The sequence below is a fragment of the Colias eurytheme genome, chromosome 3, assembly GCF_061535395.1.
Source record: "Colias eurytheme isolate Ceu_HAF_F1 chromosome 3, ilColEury1 Martin Lab GWU primary, whole genome shotgun sequence".
NCBI classification, from domain to species: domain Eukaryota; kingdom Metazoa; phylum Arthropoda; class Insecta; order Lepidoptera; family Pieridae; genus Colias; species Colias eurytheme.
This window is the reverse complement of record NC_142982.1, coordinates 8,750,479-8,777,407: the sequence shown is the minus strand read 5'-3', so window position 1 is coordinate 8,777,407 and position 26,929 is coordinate 8,750,479. Positions and strand designations below refer to the sequence as shown.

Sequence of the window (26,929 nt, the reverse complement as noted above, 5' to 3'; positions counted from 1 at the left end):
TCCAATTAAATTAACTCCACAAATCAGATAGGGGAAAAAGGGTTTCGATCGCCCTTGAATTATTTCGCACATTGGCATTTTCGTTTCAACCGACTGTGATCCCGGTTTAAGTCTGGAAGAGTCTACCGCTCGCGAATCCATTTCCTTACATTACCATACATATGAAAGCGAACAAATTGACCCATTTAAAGCTTACCGTAACTATTTATAAGCGTTTTCACACCTCGCTTATTCAAGGCATTAGTTCCGTGTTACTCGGGACGGGGCATGTTTTCGCCGTACTGTAAATATTTTAACGTAACCAGCTTCGGCAGCTGGCAATATGGGTCGCAGTTTCGAACTTGAGCATACAGGCGTGTTCGCAATTACCAAGAGTACTCGGCCCACAAAATTTCAGATGCGTAATTACAGTCTAAGCGTTACGTTGCGCATTTTCAGATGATATTGTGTATTTCATAATTAAAGCAGTATTAATTGGTAGGAGGTACTCAGTAAGCTCAGTAAGTTCTTGAGAAGATCTTTATCTTAATGAGCAACTGACATTTGATGTTTCATTCCTATAGGTACTCTCGTACTCTAACATTTCCACGAAACCAACTACGACATTTTATGTAAAGCACCGATAGAGACACCGACAGCTCAATATTCCTGGAGTTCTGCAATACCGATGTACTATGTAAATTCGTAGCCGCGTACATCGACGGCGCTTTTGTTTCGATTCCTAGGAACACTAAGATTTGAATGTTAATGCCCTTTTCATGTGCCAGACACGTATGAAACTCTTCTAGCTAAAATATTAACAATGGCCCCACCTAGACACGACTGGCTTCAAGTTTTTTCGTGCATGTCCTTTGGAAAAATGCTCCTTTTTGGCTAGTGGTTTCTGTGGTGGACCTTCAATGTATTATTCGTTTTGGTTAAACTTCTATTAAATATAATGTAAACGATTACTAATATTAAATATTTTTTTACTCTCCTTACGAAAATCTTTATCTTACTAATGTAAAAACAATTTTTAAGTAAGTTAATTTAGTTATTTTCATTTTTTATTGTTCTTAATCAATCCACTTTCAATACAGGTTTTTGACATAAGGACGCGATTCCTCCGTTGGCAGATAAACTAAAGAAACATAAAACGTCGTCTCAACAATGGCATAGATGTAGAAGATAAAGCATACCACGGGCATAGTAATGTTATAAATACAAAGATCGCTATTGTTATCTTATTTTACCCACGGGTAAAATTTTTGTTTACTGATTTACAATCTGCTCAGGTGCAATGTTTGTCCCGATAAGATGTGTGATGGAAACGCATCCGCGTGTGATAAATGTTCGCCTTGAATTTTTATGTTTCTTTTGTAGTTTTTGCTAAATATAGATATTTAATTATGATTATATATAGATACTGCTTGTCCTTGAATTCGTTGATATGAACATGTCGATTAAATCGACATTCCTTGTTACTGCAACTCAAAGTGCCAATTCAAAGAAAGAAAGGGTGCAAAGAGAGCAGTATTCACTATTCGTTCTGCGGATGGCAGTGAAGATGCTACGCTTTTTTGTTCAATAATATTCTTTGTACTTGTTGCTATAAAAGGACATCCGATTTCCTCTTTCAAATAATGATTTTTCCTTTAAAAACCGAATTTACCAAGAAGTGCTATATATGTATCTAATGGTTTCTTGCTTTTAAACGTCGTGTACCCAAAAACGACGACCAACAGTTAGCGTAAGCGATTTATAAATGTAACCGTCTAGTTTAATTAAATTAGCTCCTTGTTTAAAAGAAAACAACTGTAACATTTTGCACCTGAGACGAATAAAACGTAGGGACCAGTGTTGTTTGTCTGACGCTACACAGCATACTAATTAACGGAACGCCGAAACGCGTTGTAATCTTCTTGTAATATGACGGTTTTATATCTTGGGGTGAACATTGGTCCTTTAATTTCGTATACATTCATGCGCACAAGCCGCACTTAACCGTGTCATGTTTTGTTTCTTAGCAAAACAATGTCCCATATCTATTGTTACATCCAGTTTACGCGAAACCTCGAATATTCCTCGCGTTATGGGACATTATGCCTCCATACTCAAATGTGAGTGCTCTCTAGAAGCTATTTAATGCGAACCCTTGGTATGTTCATGCTTTTTATTGTTGTTACGTGTAGGGACTCGGATTTTATAAAGCGTAAAAGAAAATGGCATTGTGTGTACAATAATATGTTACGGGTACTTAATTATGGAGGGTTTAAGTTTTTATTTTTTATATTGTGTTTTATTACAATGCTTGAGATGTTAGCAAACAAATGGTACAGCGTCTATTATATCAACACGTTTTGTTATAACATCTGTTATTCAATCTGTCTTAATTTTGATGACAATTATTATATTGCATGAAAAATATGGTTATTAAAGTTTAGTTAGAATAATTTGAGTACATTCGGCTTTATAATCACAATAAAAGGAATGAACTTAGGTCTTCTGAACGTCACTTACAATTATTGTAAGATATTGTGCTCTTTAAATAGGCTATAGAGCATATGACATTTTCTTTATGTGACTATCTTGTGGCAATTGCTGCGGAAATAAGGACTTACGATAATGCCTGAGTGCAGATCTTAATGCCATGATTATTAATGTAGACCTTAAGTGATTCTCAAGACCAATAATGGGGTTTTATTGTAAAATTGCAGGACTTCTTTTCTTCTCTATTTAATTCGATTAAGTCTTAAATAGCATTTTATTAAATGATAATAGAGTATAACTGGTTCGAGAATCATGTAAACAAGGAAGCAATTACATATTGTATTTACCATTAAAGTAAAAACTAGTTTCTGTATTTGCTTAACAATTAAACCAGAGCAAATAAATTCTCATTAAATATTTTGAATACGAATTGAAAATCGTCAATCGTTAATTATCCAACAGTTCAAACATTCAGTAATCGTATTAATTAACTGTATATTTATGTAATTGTCGCACAACTTTTAAAATTTCTGTATAAAATCAGAAAAATTTAGAAAGACTTACTTTAACACAAATTAAGATACAGTCAACGTTAAAAATGAAGTGCTTCAAGAATTCGATATTGAAAACTGCTTCACTGATGCCTTAGTTGGTCTCGGCTGTCACCGAGCAAAAGCTTTATTCGCTCCTTTAAATGAACATTTCTAAGTAAAATTCCTTCCAGAGATTCCTTTTTTAATTTTTCCAGCATCTCGTCCCTTTGTCCGCGGCGGACATCCTTTCCCCGCTTCGTAACTGATTTCACTAGTAATTTCCTTGCTCCCTCGAACGCGGCTCGAACCGCTGCCGTGGGGAAATAGAACTGTTTTGAATTTTAAATCGCGTGTGTGTGATTGGATTTTGTGATTTAATGTTCTCCACGATTTTATTAATTAATACCACACATGCAGCCCCGGTTGTCGTTCTGTATGCTATTGTATGACGACAACGAAATAATATATGGCATCGAGATTACGACGTCAAAATGTGAGCACGTAAAATAATAACGTGCAGCTTTTCTGGGTTATTTTTAACCGCGTTTCCAAAGTATTTCATTGCATTTTCTTTTACAGAGGCCGTGTAACTGTCAACGAGCGCGAAAACGCTGCCATTGTTTCCGACCGCACAGCAACGAAATATGGCTGTTTTCGAGATACTCCACCGGCTGGAAGTGAGTATCTTTTGTCTGAAAATAACAAGAATTCTCACATGCAAGCATAATTATGGCACACAACTAAAAACTATACGATTCAATTCTCACAGTATTTCTTGAAATTTTTTTGTTAACTCCTCGGGAAGCACAATACGCTTCGACCGCAACACGTGTCTCATATTAATCTCCTACGTGGGGTTACAGAGGACTGTAACCATGTTTAACGGCAATAAATTCATGTCAAGACGTAATTTGGGAGTTCGAAATTTTAATTTGAATGATCATTGTTAGAAGTGTCGGTGGCGATTACATCAGCTAGCGTCTCGACTGTGCCCTCGAAGCTGTCGACGAATCGGCTCGATTTGGGCATGCAAATGTGCCGAATATGAGTACTTAGTATACTAACCATGCAAATCACCTCTCCAGACTATTGTTCAGCGCCCTTGGAGATTAAACGACCATTCCATTATACACGAAGTGAATACTAAATCGTAAACAATTTTCGGTTACGTTAGATGACTAGAATTTTCAATTTGTTTGTCTGGAAGGCAACAAATCACGGACCTTTTTGTATTTATCGCACTTCCGGGCACGAAGGATTTGACATAAAGTTCGGTGGCAACGGCCCGGTTGCTCGGAACGTTGTATGTATAGCTAAGTTTAATGTTATTTCTGCCGGATATTTTAATGCGCTGTTAGACAATGGCGTTGAATCGTAAGCTGTTGATTAGATTAGTCTCAATCTGCCGTTTGGCGTTTACACCTTATTGTTATTCCTGCAAATGGATGTACCATGAACATAAACTCTAAAATGAACTTTGTTCCAAGTGCCGTTGAGACCATTAAAATGTAATTTAGGAAATACGGGTAACCAAAGTGACAATTTACTTAACTTTGTGTTATTATGAAGTTGAAGCGAAATATGATTAATGATTTTCTTTATACAAGGGGACTTGATTATGTCAAGTATTTGATAAAGGTTTAACACAATGTCGTTTGTTATAATAGTTTGTTTGGCCCCATTCCGACATTGCTTTTATTGTTCACCTAAAGAGAAATGTTTTCCTATTACCGTACCCGTGTTATCTCGCTAGCAGTATTCAAATAATGCGATGCATTTAAGTGTTAGATGATTATTTCAATGAGTCGTTTGTTCGGCTACGAGGCTCATAATGTATCCTTTCCTAGCGTTACACTATTTGTTCGATATATCTGTCGACAGAGTGTACAAAGGGTCATCATTTATATCGCCAGAAGGGATGCGGCTAAAGTCAACATAACGAGCCATTCACATTCTTGTCACAATGATTTTATTCAGAGTTTAAATATTTACATACATCCATCGTTTTAAATGAATACCTCATACAATTTGAAAAGAACATCATATCTATTGTATTGACAATGTTCTATTGTTTTGCCAGCTATAATTTTCGGTTCCTCAATCTGTAAGAATTCGAAAATTACAAGAAGACTGTTGTTTACATGGAGATATTTATTTTTATATCCCTCGAACAATAGTGTCGTTGAGCCTATAAATGTTCCTATTATAATATTTTGTATCGACGCCAATTTACAATCCCAAAGGGTACTATCGTTGATTACCATAGCGTGATGTGAATTGTTAAATAAAAAAGTGATATGTGAACAGTTTGATACATCACATACCAATATCCAATGATGAGTATCATTATTTGATCACGTTAAGCCTCTCACGACGTGAGCATTGGTCGTGTAAGCTATTAATTTGGATGGTGTATAATTGATGGACCTCCCAAGTTGGCGCCCTACAGGCGGGCTCAGAACTCCTTATTTGACAATTCATACTCTCCAAAACCAATTCCTTGTAAATACGGAGCTAGCAATTGTCACAGATATGTCTTATGATATAAATTAGACAATAGCCTGTTAATAGATAGTACGCATGACTGAGTAGCATTACCTACTTAAGGCAAGATTAGCTCTATTGTAATTTGTTTGTGCGACTTATTGGGCTCTGGTTAATGGTCTTTTAAAGTGGAACTTATGAAGTCGCATGTCAGTGAATAAGATCAAAATCTCGATTGATGATTGAGTGGACTGTTTTGCTTATCTTGGGTTTAATTAATCGGCTTATAGCTTTTTATGTGTTATTTTTTGTTAGCTTAGTGTGTTGCATAATGTTTTGTAAATTCAGGTTTAACGTAGCTCTAATCCGTTGTATTGTTTAAATTTAGACTGATTGCTTAGGTACAGTTTTAAGTCTTTTAAACTGTATTGAAACTTATTTATGGGACGGATTGAAATCACAGACCCTATTCCTATTGAATTTTATTTTATTGGGAAATCGAACAAGTATTTTTCGTCTAGGTTTTATAAAGCGTGACAAGCTTCAATGACTATTCCCTTACAGTCAAGAAAAGATTACGTCTGACCATTATTACCGGGACGATTCGCTGTAAATGCTGTGCCGTGACGTATCAAAAAGCATTAATCTAGTCGCCCTGTCCACCAAAACCGTACTTAATCTAACTTGGCCGCAGTATCATGCAGTTCTAACGAGTTTGCAGTTCTTATGTCAAACTGGAAGCCAGAAATAAATTTCACTTGCTCTGCCCAGTATAAAGTGAACGGATTTGGTTTGTGAAATAGTGTAAGATAAAATGATTACATGCTCTATTCAAAACCGTATTATTATTTTATAAATAACAACAATGTTTGAAGCGTTCCGTCTTAATTTTTGGTGATAAATATTAATTTCAGTGACAATGCTTTTATCATGGTAGTTAGTGTTAAGAAGTACTCACTGCAACTTTTTTTAATGCCACCGTTGATTAATCGAGCGTGTAATCTGTAGCGTCCGGGCTACATACAGTTATCTCCAGATCGTAAATTAAATGAAATTATCCGTCGCACTCCACCGTTGGAAGCCATTACTTATAGTTTAAACAAGGGGTGCACATTTTGCTGCTTCGACGGGGTGTTTATGTGTTTCTATTTTTAGACGATGATCAGAAATCGAAATGCTCCCTGTATCCTTTTTGTTTTAGCGTTTAATTTTCGAAGTGTCTGTTTTTGTATGGCCTTGAAATGACAACGGTTAAGAGGATGGATTAGGAACGATTAGAAGCTTATTCTCGTATTATATTTCTTTGTGAATGTGTAACACATGATTATCATTTATCATTGATTCTCAGGGTATTAATATGGTGACGCGTTTTTACAATGTGTTTGTTTCTGTTTTGGGTAATTTACATTTGTGTTTATAAATCATAGTGAATTATTGACCTTGTTGAAAAATCAAATTATTGCAAAAACTTGCGTTTAAATTGAACACATTTTTAAATTTAAAAGGTTGTTGATACTATAAGACGCATTATTTAAAAACATATGCACTTCTTCATCTGTTAAACTTTATAAGAATATAAGTAGCTTTTCGTAGTTTATTTTTCCATGTGATCCTATTGTGAACTGCAAAAACTTACTATTATACGTAAATTCAATGAAAATTTAAACACAACACGGCAACATAATTTCTCTTTTTTTATCAGTACTTAAAATGTTTGCAAAAAATGTTTGTTTTATTTTTTTTCCATGTTATCCTATTGTGAACTGCAAAAAATAACTATTATACGTAAATTCAATGAACATTTCAACACAACACGGCAACATAATTTCTCTTCTTTTTATCAGTACTTAAAATGTTTGCAAAAAGTGTTTGTTTTAAATTAAGCGTATCTACATAAATATATAAGAAATAGGAAAAGTTTGTAAGTACACTAACGAATTCAGAAATGACGGGAGCAGCTATCTCATTAAAATTAAAAGTTACATTTTTAACTATACAAATAATAATAATATCATTGGCTCAAAAAGAACCAGATAAGGAAGTTACAAAGTAACGCTTTTCATACTTTATAAAATTTGTACTAACTGATGTTGAACTATGCCCATTTTGTTGCACCGCTTATCAGGGACCACCGTGCTCCTATCTAGTTTATGATTTATCTGTTTATACATATAATACTTTTTTTTATTAATATTTAGAGAACTTACAGTGATATAATGTGATGTTATCACAGAAATATTGGTAACATACTTGCTAACTTACATTGTTTCTGCTAAATATGCTACAAAAAATTATTCATATGAAATATGAATGGTCACGATTTATTGGTTATAGATAAATTAAATAAAAGCTTACATATAGTTTTATTTTTGTTGGGTTTTCACCGTATCATCGTTGTTTTTATGGAACAGTTAATTAAGTATTTGGTCTACAGATTTATACTTACACGAATCAGAATCACGGCGGGGTTTTTGCCCAGACGTTTAATAGATGGTACTTATCTAATGTAAAGTAAAAATTTCATACATTTGAACAAATTCTATCAATTCGATAACCTTAAAGAATACTTGACGTCACACTGCTATTGAAAAAAACCGAATGATTCGACATTTATTTCGATTAATTACCAATACAGTGATTAGGTTGACCGACGCTGCACTGCCGGGTCGGCGACCGATTAATTCGCCACACAGTTCTAGTTCCTTTATCAAACTAATAAAGATATTGTGTTGAGCGCCTGTCGCGATGATGTAACCCCAAGCGAAATTATTATGACATTGGTGCGGCGGTGCATTTGCATCATTTATCTGTGATGATGTATTATTAGAAATTAATATGTGTTATTTATACGCGCTACTTCACGCGTAACTTGATAAGGTGGTAATTTAGAATTGATGTGGGTAATTGTTTGTTACGGTAGCTCGGAATATAGGATGAGGAGGAATGTTAGGATGTATTTTAAAACACTTTAAATGCATTATGCAAGTAATGGTTGGGAAATAAGATTGAAAATAATTAATTAAATTTAAGTAATAAATCTTTTGAATAATTAAATATAGTAAGGTTGTTAGGTTCTGTATAGACAAGACGACTTTCATTGAGATTGACTGACTTTTTATTGCATCAGACAAGTGAACCATTTTATTTAGTGCAGCATTCAATAAAATTTAGTACTGAAAGCTTCTTTTCTATTTACTGACATTCCAGGAAACGAGAATAAAACAAAAAAGTCTCTTTTGACACAAAATTACAAACTCGGGTAATTATTTCGCGTCTGAAAAAACGATGTCAAGGGCCAAGGTTGTTCAGCTCAAATGTCTCTAAAATAATGTCAATTACCTACAACTATTAGGGAAATAAAGATGAAATTAGAGGAAGGAATGTTTTAAATATTTTACGATATTTTCCTTATTGTAGGTACAATTACAAGACATAGGAACAGTCTAATTGTTCCTAATTCCCTAGTAGCATAAGCGTAAGTCTATTAAATTTGTAGTTGCCATATGTAATACCAGATAAGCGCCGCGGTATTGCCCCCATTGTTTCACTCCTTTTGGTCCACCTTCCACGATAAATGGGCTATCAAACACCGATGGTAATTTTCCTAATCAAACTCCCTGAAATTAGCGCGTTCAACCAACCAACTTCAGCTTTATAATATTAGTATATTTGCCAGACTCACGTTGCCGAAGTACACATGACTTGAGTACAATCGATAGCCGATATATTGTACAATAACTTGAGATTGTTTAGAGGCGGAAGCGGCCAGCGATCACGTTTATTGGAAGGGCTCATTGCGACGCATTTGACGCTGCTAAAACTTCCTGTGCCCTAGTAAATATAGTGAGACGTTTATTGCAGGGAATTTTGTTTGGTTTGATTAGGTTTGAAATTATTCTGTGAATGTTTGGATGGAAGAATGGTTGTTACTCAATAACGCCATTGACTGCATAGATCCCTATGAATTAATTTTGACGTGACGTTCAATTGGTACAGAGATATCATAGAGGTAAGCTTTTTTACTCAAATAGTAAAGCCATAGAATAAATATTTCCAATGTTTAAATTAAAACATGAAATACAAGGCGTATAGGTATATTAAAAGCTTTTTGTAATTTGAAATACACGACAATACATTATAATTGAAGACCTATTTATATAATTACCTACCTAATCATTTTCTTCAATATCCAAGATAACAAAATAACAAGAATAATAGGATTTACAAATGTATAAACCATTTATAAGGTAATCCGACCTTTTAGGTCAAGTTCTAACTACATTTAATTCTGTTGACAATAGTAGAACTTGTTTACACTAGTCTAGTATAAACGTGTAATTCAACAAATCAAATACAAGGCTTTGTCTATCAAAGAGTAATAATACGCTTAAAATAATTATATTAAAACCAGTATGTGAGATGAAATTGAATGATTTATACGCTATAATCCAGGCTTCCCGACATTAACTTTGACATAGGGAAAATCCTATTAAAATGGAGCACGGATTAAAACCTTACTTTTTGTTTTTATATTCGCGCATGGGTAACAGGCTCTAGCTTGATCTTCTTTGGAATTTATATCGCATAGAGCTGTGTGCGAATATATTTAACACCGTGAAAATTGTATGCAAAGTTAGATGAACTTTTTAAAGCCGAAAGCGAGCTCATTTTGTCTTCATTCAGCTTAAATCCTTTTAGACAACATTGGTGATATTATTGAGAACGATTAAAAAATACAAATACAAAAAATACAAAAATCTTTATTGTTGCATAAACATTTTGTAGATAATACAATGCACTAATCTCCACACTAGGATTCCCTGTGTTGTGGAGAATAGTCTCTTCCAGCTTACGTCTATTACACAGATTCATATTTTAATTTTCATTCTTTGGGAAAGATAAATAATTTGGAAAATCCAAAAGTGCACGCCTCATAATTTTTATTTAATAAGTATTTATTAATTATTATTTTTGTTTATTTAATAACAATTAAACCACATCGAATCAGACCCTGAAAAATGAAAGGGTTCTATTCCTGAGCATACTCAAGCGTAAGAGAAAAAAAAAGACTCGATTAGTAAAGTATTTCGGTCGCTATCGTGTTAACAAGAAAAAGGATCCGCACATACAGACACACGGACGTCCAAGACAGAACTTTTTTAAACTGTTTTTTAACTAGTTTAAATAACAAAAATGACATCAAAAATATCATGAACGTTAAAAATAGTGTTTTTTCCATTGAATAAAAAGTTCTAGAGTGCGTGAGTTAGTAACGTAAGATGTTTCTTCGGAAACATGTCAAGAGTCCCTAGGTAATAAACATACTAAAACCCCGGGCCACTAGGAGGAGCCCCGGAGTGGGGGGAGGGGGGAAATGGGTCCATTTTTTCATTTTTCGCTTAAATCTCAAAAACGGTACATGTTAGAGAAAAACTTTCAAGGAAAAGTTGAAAGGCCATAAAATTATCTACAAGTTGTACCCCAAATCATTTTTTCCTATATCCTACCGTTTCTGAGTTATACGCAGTAAAACATGATTTTGGCTCAAACAATTTCCACATCAATCGATCAAAAAATATTTCTTTCTTCCAAAAAATTAAAATGTGCAACTTGTGACCAGTTCTAATAGATTGCTCTTAATTAGGTCTATAATTGGTAAAATAAACACATTCCTCCGTGGAAGCCTTTAAGAGGAATCGATTGTCAAAATATTATATTATGGTAGTTTGAGTTACTGAACTTGATCTTTTTATTTTTTTCTTCCAAAAAACTCAAAAGTGCAACTTGTGACCGGTACAGATAGATTGCTCATAATTGGGTTTATCATTGATAAAAATACCAAATTCCACCACGGAGGCGTTTACGGGGAATTGAATTTTATTAGGGTAGTTACGATACTTGAACTTTTTATTTTTTTTCTCCAAAAAAACTCAAAAGTGCAACTTGTGACCGATACTGATAGATTGCTCTTAATTAGGTCTATAATTGGTAAAATAAACACATTCCTCTATGGAAGCCTTTAGGAGGAATCGATTGTCAAAATACTATATTAGGGTAGTTTGAGTTACTGAACTTTATCTTTTTATTTTTTTCTTCCAAAAAACTCAAAAGTGCAACTTGTGACCGCTACTGATAGATTGCTCTTAATTAGGTCTATAATTGGTAAAATAAACACATTCCTCCATGGAAGCCTTTAGGAGGAATCGATTGTCAAAATATTATATTAGGGTAGTTTGAGTTACTGAACTTGATCTTTTTATTTTTTTCTTCCAAAAAACTCAAAAGTGCAACTTGTGACTGGTACAGATAGATTGCTCATAATTGGGTTTATCATTGATAAAAATACCAGATTCCACCACGGAGGCGTTTACGGGGAATTGAATTTTATTAGGGTAGTTACGATACTTGAACTTTTTATTTTTTTTTCTCCAAAAAAACTCAAAAGTGCAACTTGTGACCGGTACCGATAGATTGCTCATAATTAGGTCTATCATTGATAAAAAAACCAGATTCCACCATGGAGGCGTTTAGGAGGTATTGAATTTTATTATGGTAGTTACGATACATGAACTTTTTAACTAACTACCCTAATAAAATTAGATTCCCCGTAAACGCCTCCATGGTGGAATCTGGTATTTTTATCAATGATAGACCTAATTATGAGCAATCTATTTGTACCGGTCACAAGTTGCACTTTTGAGCTTATGGAAGAAAAAAAATAAAAAGTTCAAGTATCGTAACTACCCTGATAAAATTCGATTTCCCGTAAACGCCTCCGTGGTGGAATCTGGTATTTTTAGCAATGATAGACCTAATTATGAGCAATCTATCTGTACCGGTCACAAATTGCACTTTTGAGTTTTTTGGAAGAAAAAAATAAAAAGATCAAGTTCAGTAACTCAAACTGCCCTAATATAATATTTTGACAATCGATTCCTCCTAAAGGCTTCCATGGAGGAATGTGTTTATTTTACCAATTATAGAACTAATTAAGAGCAATCTATCAGTACTGGTCACAAGTTGCACATTTGAGTTTTTTGGAAGAAAGAAATATTTTTTGATCGATTGATGTGGAAATTGTTTGAGACAAAATCATGTTTTACTGCGTATAACTCAGAAACGGTAGGATATAGGAAAAAATTATTTGGGTACAACTTGTAGATAATTTTATGGCCTTTCAACTTTGCCTTGAAAGTTTTTCTCTAACATGTACCGTTTTTGAGATTTAAGCGAAAAATGAAAAAATGGACCCATTTCCCCCCTCCCCCCACTCCGGGGCTCCTCCTAGTGGCCCGGGGTTTTAGTATGTTTATTACCTAGGGACTCTTGACATGTTTCCGAAGAAACATCTTACGTTACTAACTCACGCACTCTAGACCCCCCTTGGAGGGACTCATTCAATGGACTACAAGTGCAATGTATGATACATAAAGACATTTTAAGTTTGAAAAATCAGATGTTTTGCGCGAAGTGACAGTAGTACCCACCTCAACGCTTCGCTTATGAGGCGTGCAAAACGATTTTATGAAAACATTGGAAGTTAAATTATAATGAACGGCGCTAGATTGATTTTGATGTAGACTTTTACATATTTAACCTTTGAGTAAATGGCAGTACGATTTTAAATTTAATCACTGAGAACACCTAGTAGTAATAATTCAACAATGTGTACAAAATAGTGCACCGGAATTTGACTTTAATATGCGATTATTTAAAGATGAATTTCGTGTGTGTTCCATGTACTAAGTTAGGAATATGGACGGTGTTATAAATGATTATGTGCAACGATGATAAATGGCTCGTCATTAGTTATAGTTAGCGTCATTCAATGACACACCTAGATCATTACCAGAGCACTAACAAGAACTAAATATCGGCTTTGATCTGTATAGTCACAATGTCCTTTTTTTCTGATGTCCATTGTTAGATACAGTATTGTGCATAAAAAGTTTGTGCCCAAACAAATGATTACTTTCCTTGATTTAACTCAATATGCGCAAATAATATGCTCGTACAATCAGAAGTGGCGTTAATAAGATAGTCATTCCGCCGTATAAATAAAAAATATATGTTCGATTGTTCTTCAGTCTTCTTATATAAAAAGAACTGAAAAGCAAAAACGATTACAATATAAAGTGATAAAATGTAAATCATTATTTCGAGTTCGAATTCAATACATTTTAAAAGCTATCCCAATTATTTGCTATGCCTCGTTATTATCCAGAAAAATCCAGATACAAGATATTCGGGAATGTATTTAAACGGGCGGTCGTAAAAAAAGTTGTAAAATAAATGAGCACTCGTTATTGTTACCACTTAATTATGAACATGAGTTAATCGTGAAGACTCCGCCGTGTGCTGAAATTAAGAAACTTCATTTGTGATTTGAACGTTTTGTGATTTTAAACTCATTAATGAGTCTAGGACTAAAATGAACGTTATCGCAAGTCGTGATAGAAATAAAAGAAAACGTTTTTTCATTAAGCAAGGCACGGACCTTCGCGTGGTAACAGCACTCGTTTAATTAACTTTTTTATTCATTATGAAGACAGGTGATGATTGAGTGGCGATATTATATTTATACTGCACGTAGCTTGTAGCTTAGGATATTATTTATCAGTCGTGGCCTGTTGGCTGTGGGCGCGGTCGAGTATAGATTGTTGTAAATGTATCTATTATTTTCTTCCTGGATACATTTATTTGCTGTTTTTCAAACAATTTTATGATCTCATTCTTTTTTAAACTTCATATATTTTACGTGGTTTGTCCTTTACGAGGTATAGTTTGATTTTCTTTTGATCATGTTACAAAGACATTGATTGTGAAGGTAAAATATGTGATCTGAGTTATAAACATCCGAAAATATTTTATAATAATAAAATTTTACTCAATATTACTTTAAATAAACAACGAAATTATATTAAATGGAAGGGTAATGAACTCTGAACGAAAAAGCAGCGAGACTATAGCCTTTTCTTTGCATTTATTTTCGTTATTCAAATGTAATTAAGCCTTTCTAGACTTTTTTGTTTATATCTCGGTTTAGTTTTTGTAGCGGCAGCTGGAGACGTCGGTCGCAATTAATTTTCTACAAAAGCAGAATTTATACCGATCGCACCGGATCGTTCCAAATTAATTGCAACGATACTTACGCTCAAAGTGTTACGCCGTATCGCGAGAGCTATAAAATTTATTTATAATCATTGAACATTTTAAAGGGGCAGATATTTCAAAACATTAGAGTAATTGATTGAAATATCGTCGTGGGCGAGTGTTTAGTGAAGATTTAGAGCTTGACGGGTAATGTTCAACCCTTGACGGATCGTCACGGTCCACGGATGGCGCACGCAAGCGTTGTTTGGGTGAAATTACTCGGATTCCTCCATTAATTGGCTCGGTGGAGATGTCACGTATTTGACAAATTAAAATAAATGTTTTACTTTGGAGATAAAACGCTGTTGGGTTATTTTGAGTGTCTTTGGTGTGTAGAGTAATAAGTAAAGACTCATTATTACAACGATCTTGTAGCGTCTAACGATATAATTTATGTAGTTATTTTTGTATTTTCTTTATAATCTACACAATATATTTGAACAAGTTTACTGAATTGGTAACGAAGTTTTATTACGCCAAAAACGTTCACAGGCACGTAAATATATAATTCGTGAAAATTTGCACGCTCAGCGAAGTTTCATTTGTAAAAAGTGGAAATTTCTTTACACTGGGAAAATAGGACGCTTCCTGTAATATCGATTAGTATTCGAATCATGACAATCGGAATCGGCGGGCAGGGAAGGCGATGAATGATTTAGTTCGGCCATTTCCTCGCTTGCCGTTGACGCGGCACAACAATAAATTAACGACAATTGCACTAATTGTGCAGCTAATGGTCCAGCTAACTGACGTATTGTCTAGCTCTATACAAACATTAATTACAAGCGTTGTTTGTGCCGAACGTGAAAATGACGTTTTCGTATAGTAATTCTATTCCGTACGTATCGGATGGGCGGAGCTTCCCTTTTGTGTAGAACCTACGCACAATAAAGCTTGTACGTACAATATTCTGTTATCCTTTGTGATATGTTACCCTACAAATGACACTGCCGAAATACATGAAGATGGTACGTACGCTCAAAATATTGGGCAAAATTTATTAGCAGATCCAATTTGAAGGTCAGATTTTAACTAAGATTTATAATAAAAATACATCGGATTATTTTGCGACGGAACATATCGATATAAAGCACTGATGGCATTCTAGCTGCTGCAAATACGTAAATATTAAAACTACGATATTATTTTCTTATTGGATACGTGATGTGAATGTAACCCTCTGGCGAACGACACAAATCAATGATATTGTTCGCTATAATGCCCTCGCCAGGTGGAGAAATGAGGAAAATGAGTAACGTATTTATTCAGGAAGGGCAGAAGCACTGGGTGTTCTCGAAATTGTTGAAATAAGTATGTGGTTCGCGTGAGCGGTGCGCTACCAATCTACCCCCGATATGAATCTACAAATGTAGTCGGCTTTACAAATTGCAAAATAGTGGCTGTATACGTTATACAATCAATTTTGTGCCGTGTTACGTGAAAGGTTTTTATGCGATGTTTACTGGATAGTGTAGAAATATTGTACGGAATTAAAAGTATTTTCTTTAAGGCGCTTGCGAGTCACGGAGGGGAATTAGAAAATTCAATGAGACTGTGGTTTGTTTCGAAGAGTGCAGATGTCGAATATTCATTACCTTCCTACTCCTACGCGCCAGTCGGAACTAATTTCTTAAAGAGTCCCTTAGAAGTAAATGGTTTTGGCATATAAATGTAACGCGAGGAAAACGTTAAACCTACACAATTTTGTAAATCATTTTGTGAATAGAAACATTTCACTTCTTGCGATATTTACTATCTCCGAACCTCCTATTTTGCAGTTGTTAATAAATCAGTAACGTATTTCGCCCTCCCACATGTAAACGGTGGCGCCCATAGAAATCTAAATAACAAGACACATAGAAGTGCTATAATGTCATAATTAGTATGAAAACCACTGTCGCCAAAATCCACACATTTAAAACGATATCTAGACAGTTCACACAAGTAAACTATGCCTTTTATTGGACAGCTTCATTTTAATGAAAACTAACATAAATAATAAATTTCGCATTTTAATATGTACCCTAATTCACGACTTTACGGTTTATTTTAGTATAACATCCCTAGGTACGTAAGATGTTTTGTTTCCTTTTGCTTAGAAACTTCAAATACGAAAAAGTTCGGCTACTCGACAACAGAGGGCGTTAATTTTTGATAGATATAACTTTTAACCTCAACGCATAGAAATAAGGTTGAAATTTCATTAACGTTCATTCAACGCTTTAGTGATGTAAGACTTCATCAGCCTTGTTATCGATAGTTATGTGATAGTTAACAAATAAGAAATATATAGTTGTTGATTTTAATACAGTGGTAGGCTTATCTCGTGGGCCCACGGCAGACTGTACATATAGGTATAAGAAATAAAAACATGTTATGTACTTATATATTTATTTATCTATATATACAAATAATAAAACATTATATATTTAAAAAAATGGAGGGGGTTTAGAAACTGAGAGTTTAAATTTGAAAATCTCGAACACCTGATGCAGAACCGCGCCAGACCACCAAAAATTATAAGAGTTATAACAATTACTTAATGTACGTCTTTTTGTTGTGACATTGAAATTATCTTCTTTGAAATGTTTTGAACATATCCTACTATAGCCTGTAGGGAACCAATTTCTTTTCCCAGTCGCGGATATCCATTCGTCCTTAATGTCAGGACGGCGTTGTGGAAATCTACAAAGAATATATTTAACATAAAATAGTTTTGTCAACCTAAGCGAAGAATGTCCTTTACATTATGGCATTATTGTATATTTAATTAATGTGATTCTGTATCGACAGTAAAATTGTCCGAAAATGATTGTATCGATGTACTTAGTTTAAAAAGTTATAATATATCAGTTATAAAAATAAAATAGAATTCAAATTAAAATATAATCCAATTATTCCATCAGTCGTCATATTACGCAAAAAAACATCGTATTACGATATCGAAAAATTTTAACACATCACATCACTAGCTTGCGACTATTTACTCTTTATCGTTAACAATGCAGTACATTGCTTCTTGTAATTGTCATTTGATAACATCTGGCAGTTATAACAACCGACCTGTCAGATGTTGACAATAGTAAAAGGCAATGTATAGCTAAACGTGATGAGAGGAACGGTTGACTGTGTCATTCGTATTGTTTGTAAATATTGTTTAATTTTAAGGAAAAACGGCAATATTTATAAACAAAAATACTTGCCGGTGAAATGTTATTCCTTTATTAGTATAATTACAATTTATGGAAGAATTTCCGCACTGGGAAATGCTGCAACACACCATGTTTACTCACGCACGTGTCAGAAACAACTGAACAAGCGACCACCAAGCGACGAACAGACTTGTGGAATGGTAACCACCTGAGCGGCGACAATGTCACGCGCGCTTACGACTTCTAGTGTCTTGTTATTTAGATTTCTATGGTGGCGCCGGACTAACAAGCGGAGACATTTCAACTATTTATCACGTCGGGCTTGAAGGGTTTTTGTTTGGCATTCTTCTGTGACAATACGAAGCGCTAGCGGCGCGCCGTGCGGTTTTGTGCGCCCTTTGCGCCTTTTTGTCGCTCGACAGTCCACAGTGGCCGAGGAGAGACACGCGTTGACGTATAGCTACGCTAATGCAATGCTTGATTGCGTTTGGGTTATTATTTAGAGTGCTGGACTTGAATATAGTTTTTTAGTTTATAAAACCGATGAATTATACGATTATAACGATACCGTCATCAGCTGATGTTGGATCAGTTGATGTATGATCCAATTAATCAATCGTTTACTTGAAACGAAATATTTAAATAAGTAAGAAATTATATTAACATTTTCACTGTTCAACACTAATTAAAAATTAAAATCTCAATGGGCTTCACGTGGTTAATTACATTGAAATGATAATTTCCTATCACACTACAATGACCAGGGTCTCAGTGGAGTACCTGTCCTCAGAGACTTCCTGATATGGGAAGTTATGCATTTGTAATGGGTATTGAAAATTAAGCTTTATATGTTTGGCTAATAAAACTTTGATGTAATTTTTTGTATGGGACCAAATTTGAGATGCATAGTTTGTTTGAAAAGTGTTTGTACCAATTAACTCGCTATACAAAAGTGAAAGCTCGGTTAAAATCGATACATTCAGTAACTTGGATTAGTATATATATTATTAGTGTGATAGTAGTTATAGCCTGTATCCATATATCATAGAGACGCGTGACTACATTCTCTATAGATAAGATGACCCGTATGAGTCACGTATCATTTCTAGTCCATGGGGAATGAACGATAACAAATACCATCACATATAGCCGACGTCTCAATTTATCTACCCACTAGCTGGGCCCCGTGGTTTCGCCCGCGGATGTCAGAAATCAAGTATTTCTGTAGCTCATGTATTAGTCTGATTTATGACCGTAAAGTTTCATTCATATCCGTCTAATAGTTTTTTAGTGAAATAGTAGCATACATACATTCATGCTCACAAACGTTCGTACCTATTCATAATAGTAGTAGTATTGCACGGTTTGCCATTCTGTTTCTAAGGAACGTTTTCATTTTCAACAACGCTTTCAAGAGTAATACAATAAGCTTTTATTTTTATCGTCGTGCTCACGTTGTTTTCCTTTTAGCGAATGCATCCATTCAGCTAGAATCATAGATTATCTGAATGCAAGCTAATATGTCATGAATCAGATTCAATGAATGGCGCTGGTCGTGAACTTGTCTGCATCTTTTAACCTTGATTTATAAGTGAAGTCACATTGATTTACAAACTGTATGATAATCGTGAATCAATTATGCTGTATAGAAACATTTGCTTTCAAACTCGTTAAATATAAATCGGAATTAACCGACGTAAAAACGTTAATCTCGCGAAGAAAATATTTGATGGAATATCTATAAAACTGTTACAAGTAACTTTAATTTGTCGTCGCCCAGTGGGATTGTCTTAAAAGTTTAAATCTTTTATAGTAAACTTTGCGTGACCCTTATTCCGCACTAATTTAAAGTTATTGGTCTCGATCAAAGAAACGCTAAGTGCAATTCGCAAGAAACTGACAATCGCTATCTCTATCCGAAGTTGGCGAGCGAAGTTTACGGAAAGCCCCAATCTAGTAGAAAAGCATTTATTACGTTCAGGATATAAGTGGTTAATTAATTCTCCAGTCCCGGGCACGGACGTCTCCGCACCACGCCATCTGTCTGGCTCAATACAACAGCCGAGGCGAGGCTAAATGAATTGGTTACGCTGTTGATTTCCACAATGGATTGCTCTTCCCGTGATTTAACTACAATCGGAATCCATTCAACGCTTTTGAATATCGATGTAAATAAGGAAAAACGTATGAGCCGACGCCGCTTTTCGATACTTATTCGTAACGCGCCGTTGGATTTTCCATTGAATTTTACACGAATTTCGTGTTTGCCCTGTTTATTTTCCGTTCACATTAGGCGGATGTATGATTTCCATATGCATTATTATTTTATTGCCTGCTTATAACGATGCGCGATTCTTTTCAACCCTAGTATTGAATGGGTTGAAAACCTTTCACAGCTGCATGTGTGCTCGAGCCAAATGCTTTTTGACTTGATTGGAGAATGTTTAAAAAAAGTTGCCTCTTTGTAGGACGCATACCAAAAGGCACGGGTGGGAGTGATCTAATTGTTTTGATACGAGCTTCGGACGCATATGGCGCGGACGACCGCCCGTTAGGGTTGGAACAGGCAATCCCTTATTAAATTAATTTTCTTTTCTCTATTTGCTTATTTATTATATAACCTATTTTTGTTTATTGTAAATCGTAATTTTAAAGTCACCACACTATAGGATTACGTCATACTTCTATAGAAAGAAATATGTTCCAAAACGCCAAAATGTAAATAGAAATACTAATGACTTTTCTGATTGAACCACCCACGGCAAACGAATGCGCTCCAAGTGCTTTTCATTTCGCAAACGTGAGAAAATCTATGAATCGTCAAAACACAACCCTGAAAATGTTAAATGTTTGCTTTTCTAGGGCAACAGTTAGTATGAATCTGTTTGAGTTGAGTGCACGCGCAGTGAACACAGCCTGTTTCCCTCGGGTTTATTCCGACTCAAAGTAATCATTCGGAACGTGCATACACTTTTAACTTTCAAAGCTTTACAAAGAATTAGAAATTCAAAATGGCTCTAACAAACAAATGGGGTGAAATGAGGGCTCGGGGGACGATTTAATGGTGTCGCGTTTCCACTTCGCCCACTCGACGAATACTTATCTCCTTTAGCACATATCATCGACGTAAAAACGTCTTGACCCCGCGTTAATCCATTATCGCATCGGCTCCGAAATGTCTCGTCAGCTGCGAACGTAATGAGGTTCAAGATAAAATCTCCACCGAGAATCAACAGCCGTAATCCGAGACCGTTTCGGATTAGTTTCTTTTAGCTTCTATCAAATCTCCCGGTGAACGTAAACGCTCAGTAGGTACTACTGTTTAGAAGTTTTGATTAAATGTTTTAAGTTTTAACCTTTTAAAATTTATGATCACTGTTGTTATCTTGTTGGTATAGTCAATAAAAAACCAGGTGCACGTTTTACAAGAAAAACTTTATTAAGATGAAAAATATACGTGTTACACGAGCAATGTCCGCAGAGAAGAGGAAGTACAAAACAAAATGTTGCCATTACATGAAAAGTGACCACAGATTATTGAAGGCGCAAATTTATTACAACACTCCTCCTAAATTAATGCCTTCAGAATGCAACAATTTTACAATTTTACAGAAATTTAACTTTTACTGTTAAAAACAAACACATTATAATTATTACACGGTACACAAAAGTTTACATTTACTGCATAGCTCTCATTTAACGTTTGCTACAATACTCAACAATCTTAACTTCATACAAAACAAATAAAAGAAACAACTTAACATTTTCAAAAAGAAAACTAATAACTTAACACTTGATATTTGTTAGAATTCTAACAGACAGTTTACAGAAACAGTTTTACCTTTTATACACAGAAATACATGAAATTAAAATAATTAAAATAATTTATAAACAAAGTTTACATTGGCTTATACAATATAAATAATCAAGTGTTACTGGTTACAATATTGAATTCCAATTTTGTCTCTCAGATAACTAAATTTTACTTTAGACAGTGGTTTGGTAAAGATATCAGCAAGTTGCTCATCGCTACATACATAGTTTAAATCTATAACTTTACTATAATATTTCTCTTTAATAAAATGAAATTTAATATCTATATGCTTACATCTTTTATGAAAGTTAATTTTTTTTATTACACTTATGGCACTTTGGTTGTCTAAGTTCAAACATACTGATTTTTGATTAAATTCACCTATATCACATAACAATTGCTTAACCCACATAGCCTCTTTGGTCGCAGCGCAGGCTGCCATGAATTCAGCCTCGGTAGTGGAGAGGGCAACTGTCTGCTGCCTTTGAGAAGCCCATGTGACTGCTCCTCCATTCCTCATAAAGACATATCCCGTGACTGAACGTCTAGTGCTGGGGTCGTTTGCATAATCGGCATCACTATAGCCAACGATTGTGTTAGGTTCAGACATTGGAGTGTAACATAGACCATAATCTTTAGTCTCTTTTAAATATTTAAAGATTTTCTTAACAGCGCTCCAATGGTCTTTGTCATAAGAATTTAAAAAACGGCTTACCAAACTCACAGCATATGAAATGTCAGGTCGGCTTACTGTAGCTAGATGCATCAATGAACCAACCGCCTCTCGATATGGAATGTTCTTTTCATTTTCCCCTTCTCCTTTTTCTAGTTTTAAATGTGGATCAACTGGAATGCTGTTGGGATTACAATTATATAAATTAAATTTGTTTAATAACTTTTCAATATAACTTGACTGATGTATGAAAATATACTTGTCACTTTTCTCTATTTCCATACCCACAAAGTTTCTGAGTGAGCAAGTTTTAATTTCAAATATTGATTGTAAATCATTAATCAACTCCTTTAATGTTGATTCATCTTTTGAAAATAATAATCCATCATCAACATACAGACATAGGTAACATTTTTCTCCATTGATAGTGCCAATATACACACATTGATCAGCTTTACTATTAACTAGTCCAAATTTCTTTAAAACAGTATCAAATTTAGAGTTCCAGCATCTGGAAGCCTGCTTTAAGCCATATAAAGATTTATTAAGCTTACATACCTTGTTTGCATCATAGGTTAAGCCCTCTGGTATGGTCATGTATATGTCTTCTTCAAGCTCACCATACAGGAATGCTGTTTTAACATCTAGCTGTATTATCTGAAGATTCTGTTGGACAGATTCTGAAAGTAAAATACGTATGGAATCATACCTGACTGTCGGAGAGAATGTTTCCTGGTAATCGATACCTTTTGTCTGTGAATATCCTTTGGCACAAAGCCTTGACTTAAATCGTGGACCTGTAGTTTCCTCTTTAATGCGAAATACCCATTTACAACCAATTATTTTCATATCAGGGGTTTTATCCACTAAAGTCCATGTGTTATTTTGTTGATGAGAATAAAGTTCTTCGTTAATTGACTTTATCCATTTAGCAGCATCAACAGAATTAATTGCTTTTTCATAATTATAAGAACTTCATAATCTGGTTGATCTCCATAGCACAGGTAAGAGCTTTCACTTTTATTTTTAATATTTAAACAGATATATTATCATCCGACGAGTCATATTCAATTTCTTCTACATTCTGAGTTTTATTTAAACTTTTATTTGTGGCTGATTCAATAGGCACATAATCTCTTTTCACTGTTGATTCTAAGAATATAGCGTCTCTGCTTTTAATTGATTTTCTTGTATTAGACGCTATAAATCTGTATCCAGTACACATCTCTTCTGGTGTTTTATAAGATAGCGATCTTGTCGGAGAGCGATTAACCAGGTACTCAGCTGTGTACGTTTGGACAACTGTTGGTCTGCGGACAGCTGTAATTGGTCTACGGACAGCTGTTGGTCTACGGACAGCTGTTGGTCTACGGACAGCTGTTGGTCTACGGACAGCTGTTGATCTGCGGACAGCTGTTGGTCTTCGGACAGCTGTTGGTCTACGGACAGCTGTTGATCTGCGGACAGCTGTTGGTCTACGGACAGCTGTTGATTTGCGGACAGCTGTTGATCTACGGACATCTGTTGGTCTTCGGACAGATGTTTGTCTGCGGACAGCTGTTGGTCTACGGACAGCTGTTGATCTTCGGACAGCTGTTGGTCTGCGGACAGCTGTTGATCTACGGACATCTGTTGGTCTTCGGACAGATGTTGGTCTGCGGACAGCTGTTGATCTACGGACATCTGTTGGTCTTCGGACAGATGTTTGTCTGCGGACAGCTGTTGGTCTACGGACAGCTGTTGATCTTCGGACAGCTGTTGGTCTGCGGACAGCTGTTGATCTACGGACATCTGTTGGTCTTCGGACAGATGTTGGTCTGCGGACATTACTCAGTGCAACACATATATTTTTCATCGTCTGAAAGTTCAACTGACCCATTCTCTGGTGCCACAGGTAAGTATCTTGCTTGATTACATCAGATATGCATGCATAGCCACCAGGCATATTTAGGCGATACATATTATTAATCAAATTTGCTGTAGCTATGATAACATTTTTATTGTTCAGTATAGCACAACCATTCTTATTAAATCTTACTTGGCCACCATTGTTAACAATTTGACTGACAGAAAGCAGGTTTGTAGTGAGTTCAGGTACATATAAAACATTTGTAAATATTATTTCATTTTCATGGCCTCTATCGTTAAAAACACTCAAGCTAATTTTTCCTGAGCTTTGAACAGGTAGTGTTTTGTTGTTTGCAACTTTAATTGATTAAATATTTGAAGTATATTCCTCTATGAATAAGTTTTTATGTTTTGTCATATGTGCAGAAGCGCCAGAATCAATATACCAGTAATCAGAGCACTCAGAAGATGCTATAAATACAGCAGCATATGATGACCTGCTAGTCGGTTTATAAGAAATCTTCCGATCATTATTTACTGTATTTGATTTACACTCAGGACTTTTATGACCATATTTGTTGCATGTATAGCAGCGGGGGCCTTTAGAATTTCTTTTACATTTATTATTAAATCTCTGACTTGAAGCAAAAGCTCTATCACTATTTGATTGTTTGACATCCTGTAATAATTTTGATTTGACGGAGTCTGATGAAATTTTCATGCCTGAACTTTCTATAGCTATAATCATTGGTTTATAAGTTTCAGGTAGACCGGAAAGCAGCATGGTGCCGAGCCACTCATCATCTACTTGAAAACCAATATTTCTTAATTTATGAGCAGTAGTCATAATTTTACTCACGTATTCCTCAACGTTCGGACATCCCTCAAGCGTTGTGTTACATAAGTCACGTAGAAGACCAACTCGCCGTGTCAGCCCGGAGTCATCGAAGACACGAGACAAATTTTCCCAGACTTCTTTCGCAGTTTTAGCTTCTTGTATGTGCACATAATTTACCGGATCAACTAAAAGAATGATCTTTGATCTTGCTTTTGTATCTTTTCTCTTGTCCAATGTCTGATCATCCACAATGCAGTCCCACAGTTCTTCGTGTTGAAGATATGTTTGGACAGCAAAACGCCATGTGGCGTAATTATCGCGGCCTGTTAATTTCTCAATTAATGCCAATGTGTTTGACGACATACTGATATTGTTGTTGAAAGAACTTTACCACGAATCTTTACACTTCAGAACACGTGGCGTGACCGGTACAATTATTGTTACTTTTTCTTCGTAGGTTTTTATACTGATTGACTATATTTTGTTTCGTAGCCTGGGCCCATAACCTGTTGTTATCTTGTTGGTATAGTCAATAAAAAACCAGGTGCACGTTTTACAAGAAAAACTTTATTAAGATGAAAAATATACGTGTTACACGAGCAATGTCCGCAGAGAAGAGGAAGTACAAAACAAAATGTTGCCATTACATGAAAAGTGACCACAGATTATTGAAGGCGCAAATTTATTACAACAATCACCTTGGGTCTATCTTCAATTCTGATAAGGCAATAAACGAACACTTGTACGTATACGACTTACGATCAAAAGCTATTGACATTGTTGAAATAATATGCTAATTAAGCGAGCAGAACTGCTGGAAATACGAGGGCGATTCAATAAATACTTAGCCTACAAAAGGTATACGAAAATTTTGGAAAAGTGGCAATTTATTTTTCAACATAGTCTCCTTTTAGTTCGATACACCTAGCCCAGCGATGCTCAAACTTTTTTAACCCGTCTGAAAAATAGGTTTTCTCAAACTCTTCAAAATAGGCCTCCGTGGCAGCGATAACCTCCACATTTGATCCATATCTATTCTCGGCGAGGCATTTTTTCAGATTAGGAAACAGAAAGAAGTCACCAGGGGCCAAATCTAGAGAATACGGTGGATGAGGCAGCAATTCGTAGCGTAATTCGACCAATTTGGCCATGGCAACGGCAGACGTGTGAACCAGTGCGTTGTCGTGGTGAAACAACACCTTTTTCTCACCCAGATGGGGTCGTTTTTTCTTTAATTCGGCGTCGAATCGGCCCAATAAATCGGCATAGTAAAGCCCTGTAATTGGTTTACCCTTCTCGAGGTAATCGATGTAGACAACTCCTTGTGAATCCCAGAAAACGGTGGCCATAACTTTTCCGGCCGATTTTACAGTTTTCGCCTTCTTTGGAGCACGTTCCCCGGTCTGGATCCATTGTTTTGATTGTTCCTTGGTCTCTCGTGTGTACCAGTGAATCCAGGTTTCATTGACGGTCACAAAACGGCTAAAAACTCCCCTGGATTCCGCTTAAACAGCGCCAAACACGTCTCCGATGTGGACTCACGGTTGCGCTTGTTTTCCGGTGTGAGTAAATGCGGCACCTATCGCGCCGACAGCTTTCTCATGCCGAGTTCCTCGTGAAGAATATGATGCACTGTTCCTTCTGAAATGCCTACAGTCTCAGCTAGCTCCCAACCTTCAATCGGCGATCTGACAATACGAGATCATGGATTTTTTTAATGTTTTCATCCGTAGCAGCTGTTTTTGGTGCACCTGGACGTGGTTCATCAAAAACCGTCGTACGCCCACGTGCAAACTCGTTGAACCAATTATTGACGGTGGCTATCGATGGAGAAGAGTCACCGTACACAGCATCCCAGCGGTCTTTGATTTCGATGCGCTCTTTCCCGTCCAAAAATAGGAATCGAATTACCGAACGATATTGCTCTTTTTCCATTTTTGTAAAACCGATCGACACGTTCGCTTC

At 35.5% G+C, this 26,929-nt stretch overlaps 1 protein-coding gene across 2 annotated transcripts in view; it reads left to right on the top strand.

The window, feature by feature from the left end:
• Hs6st (heparan sulfate 6-O-sulfotransferase) overlaps window positions 1–26,929 on the top strand; it is a 99,859-nt gene that overhangs the window by 17,247 nt on the left and 55,683 nt on the right. For both annotated transcript variants that reach the window (XM_090119930.1, XM_090119931.1), the window contains exon 3: window positions 3,582–3,679. In XM_090119930.1, coding sequence (XP_089976056.1) covers window positions 3,582–3,679 — 98 coding nt within the window. The remainder of the gene's footprint in view (window positions 1–3,581; window positions 3,680–26,929) is intronic.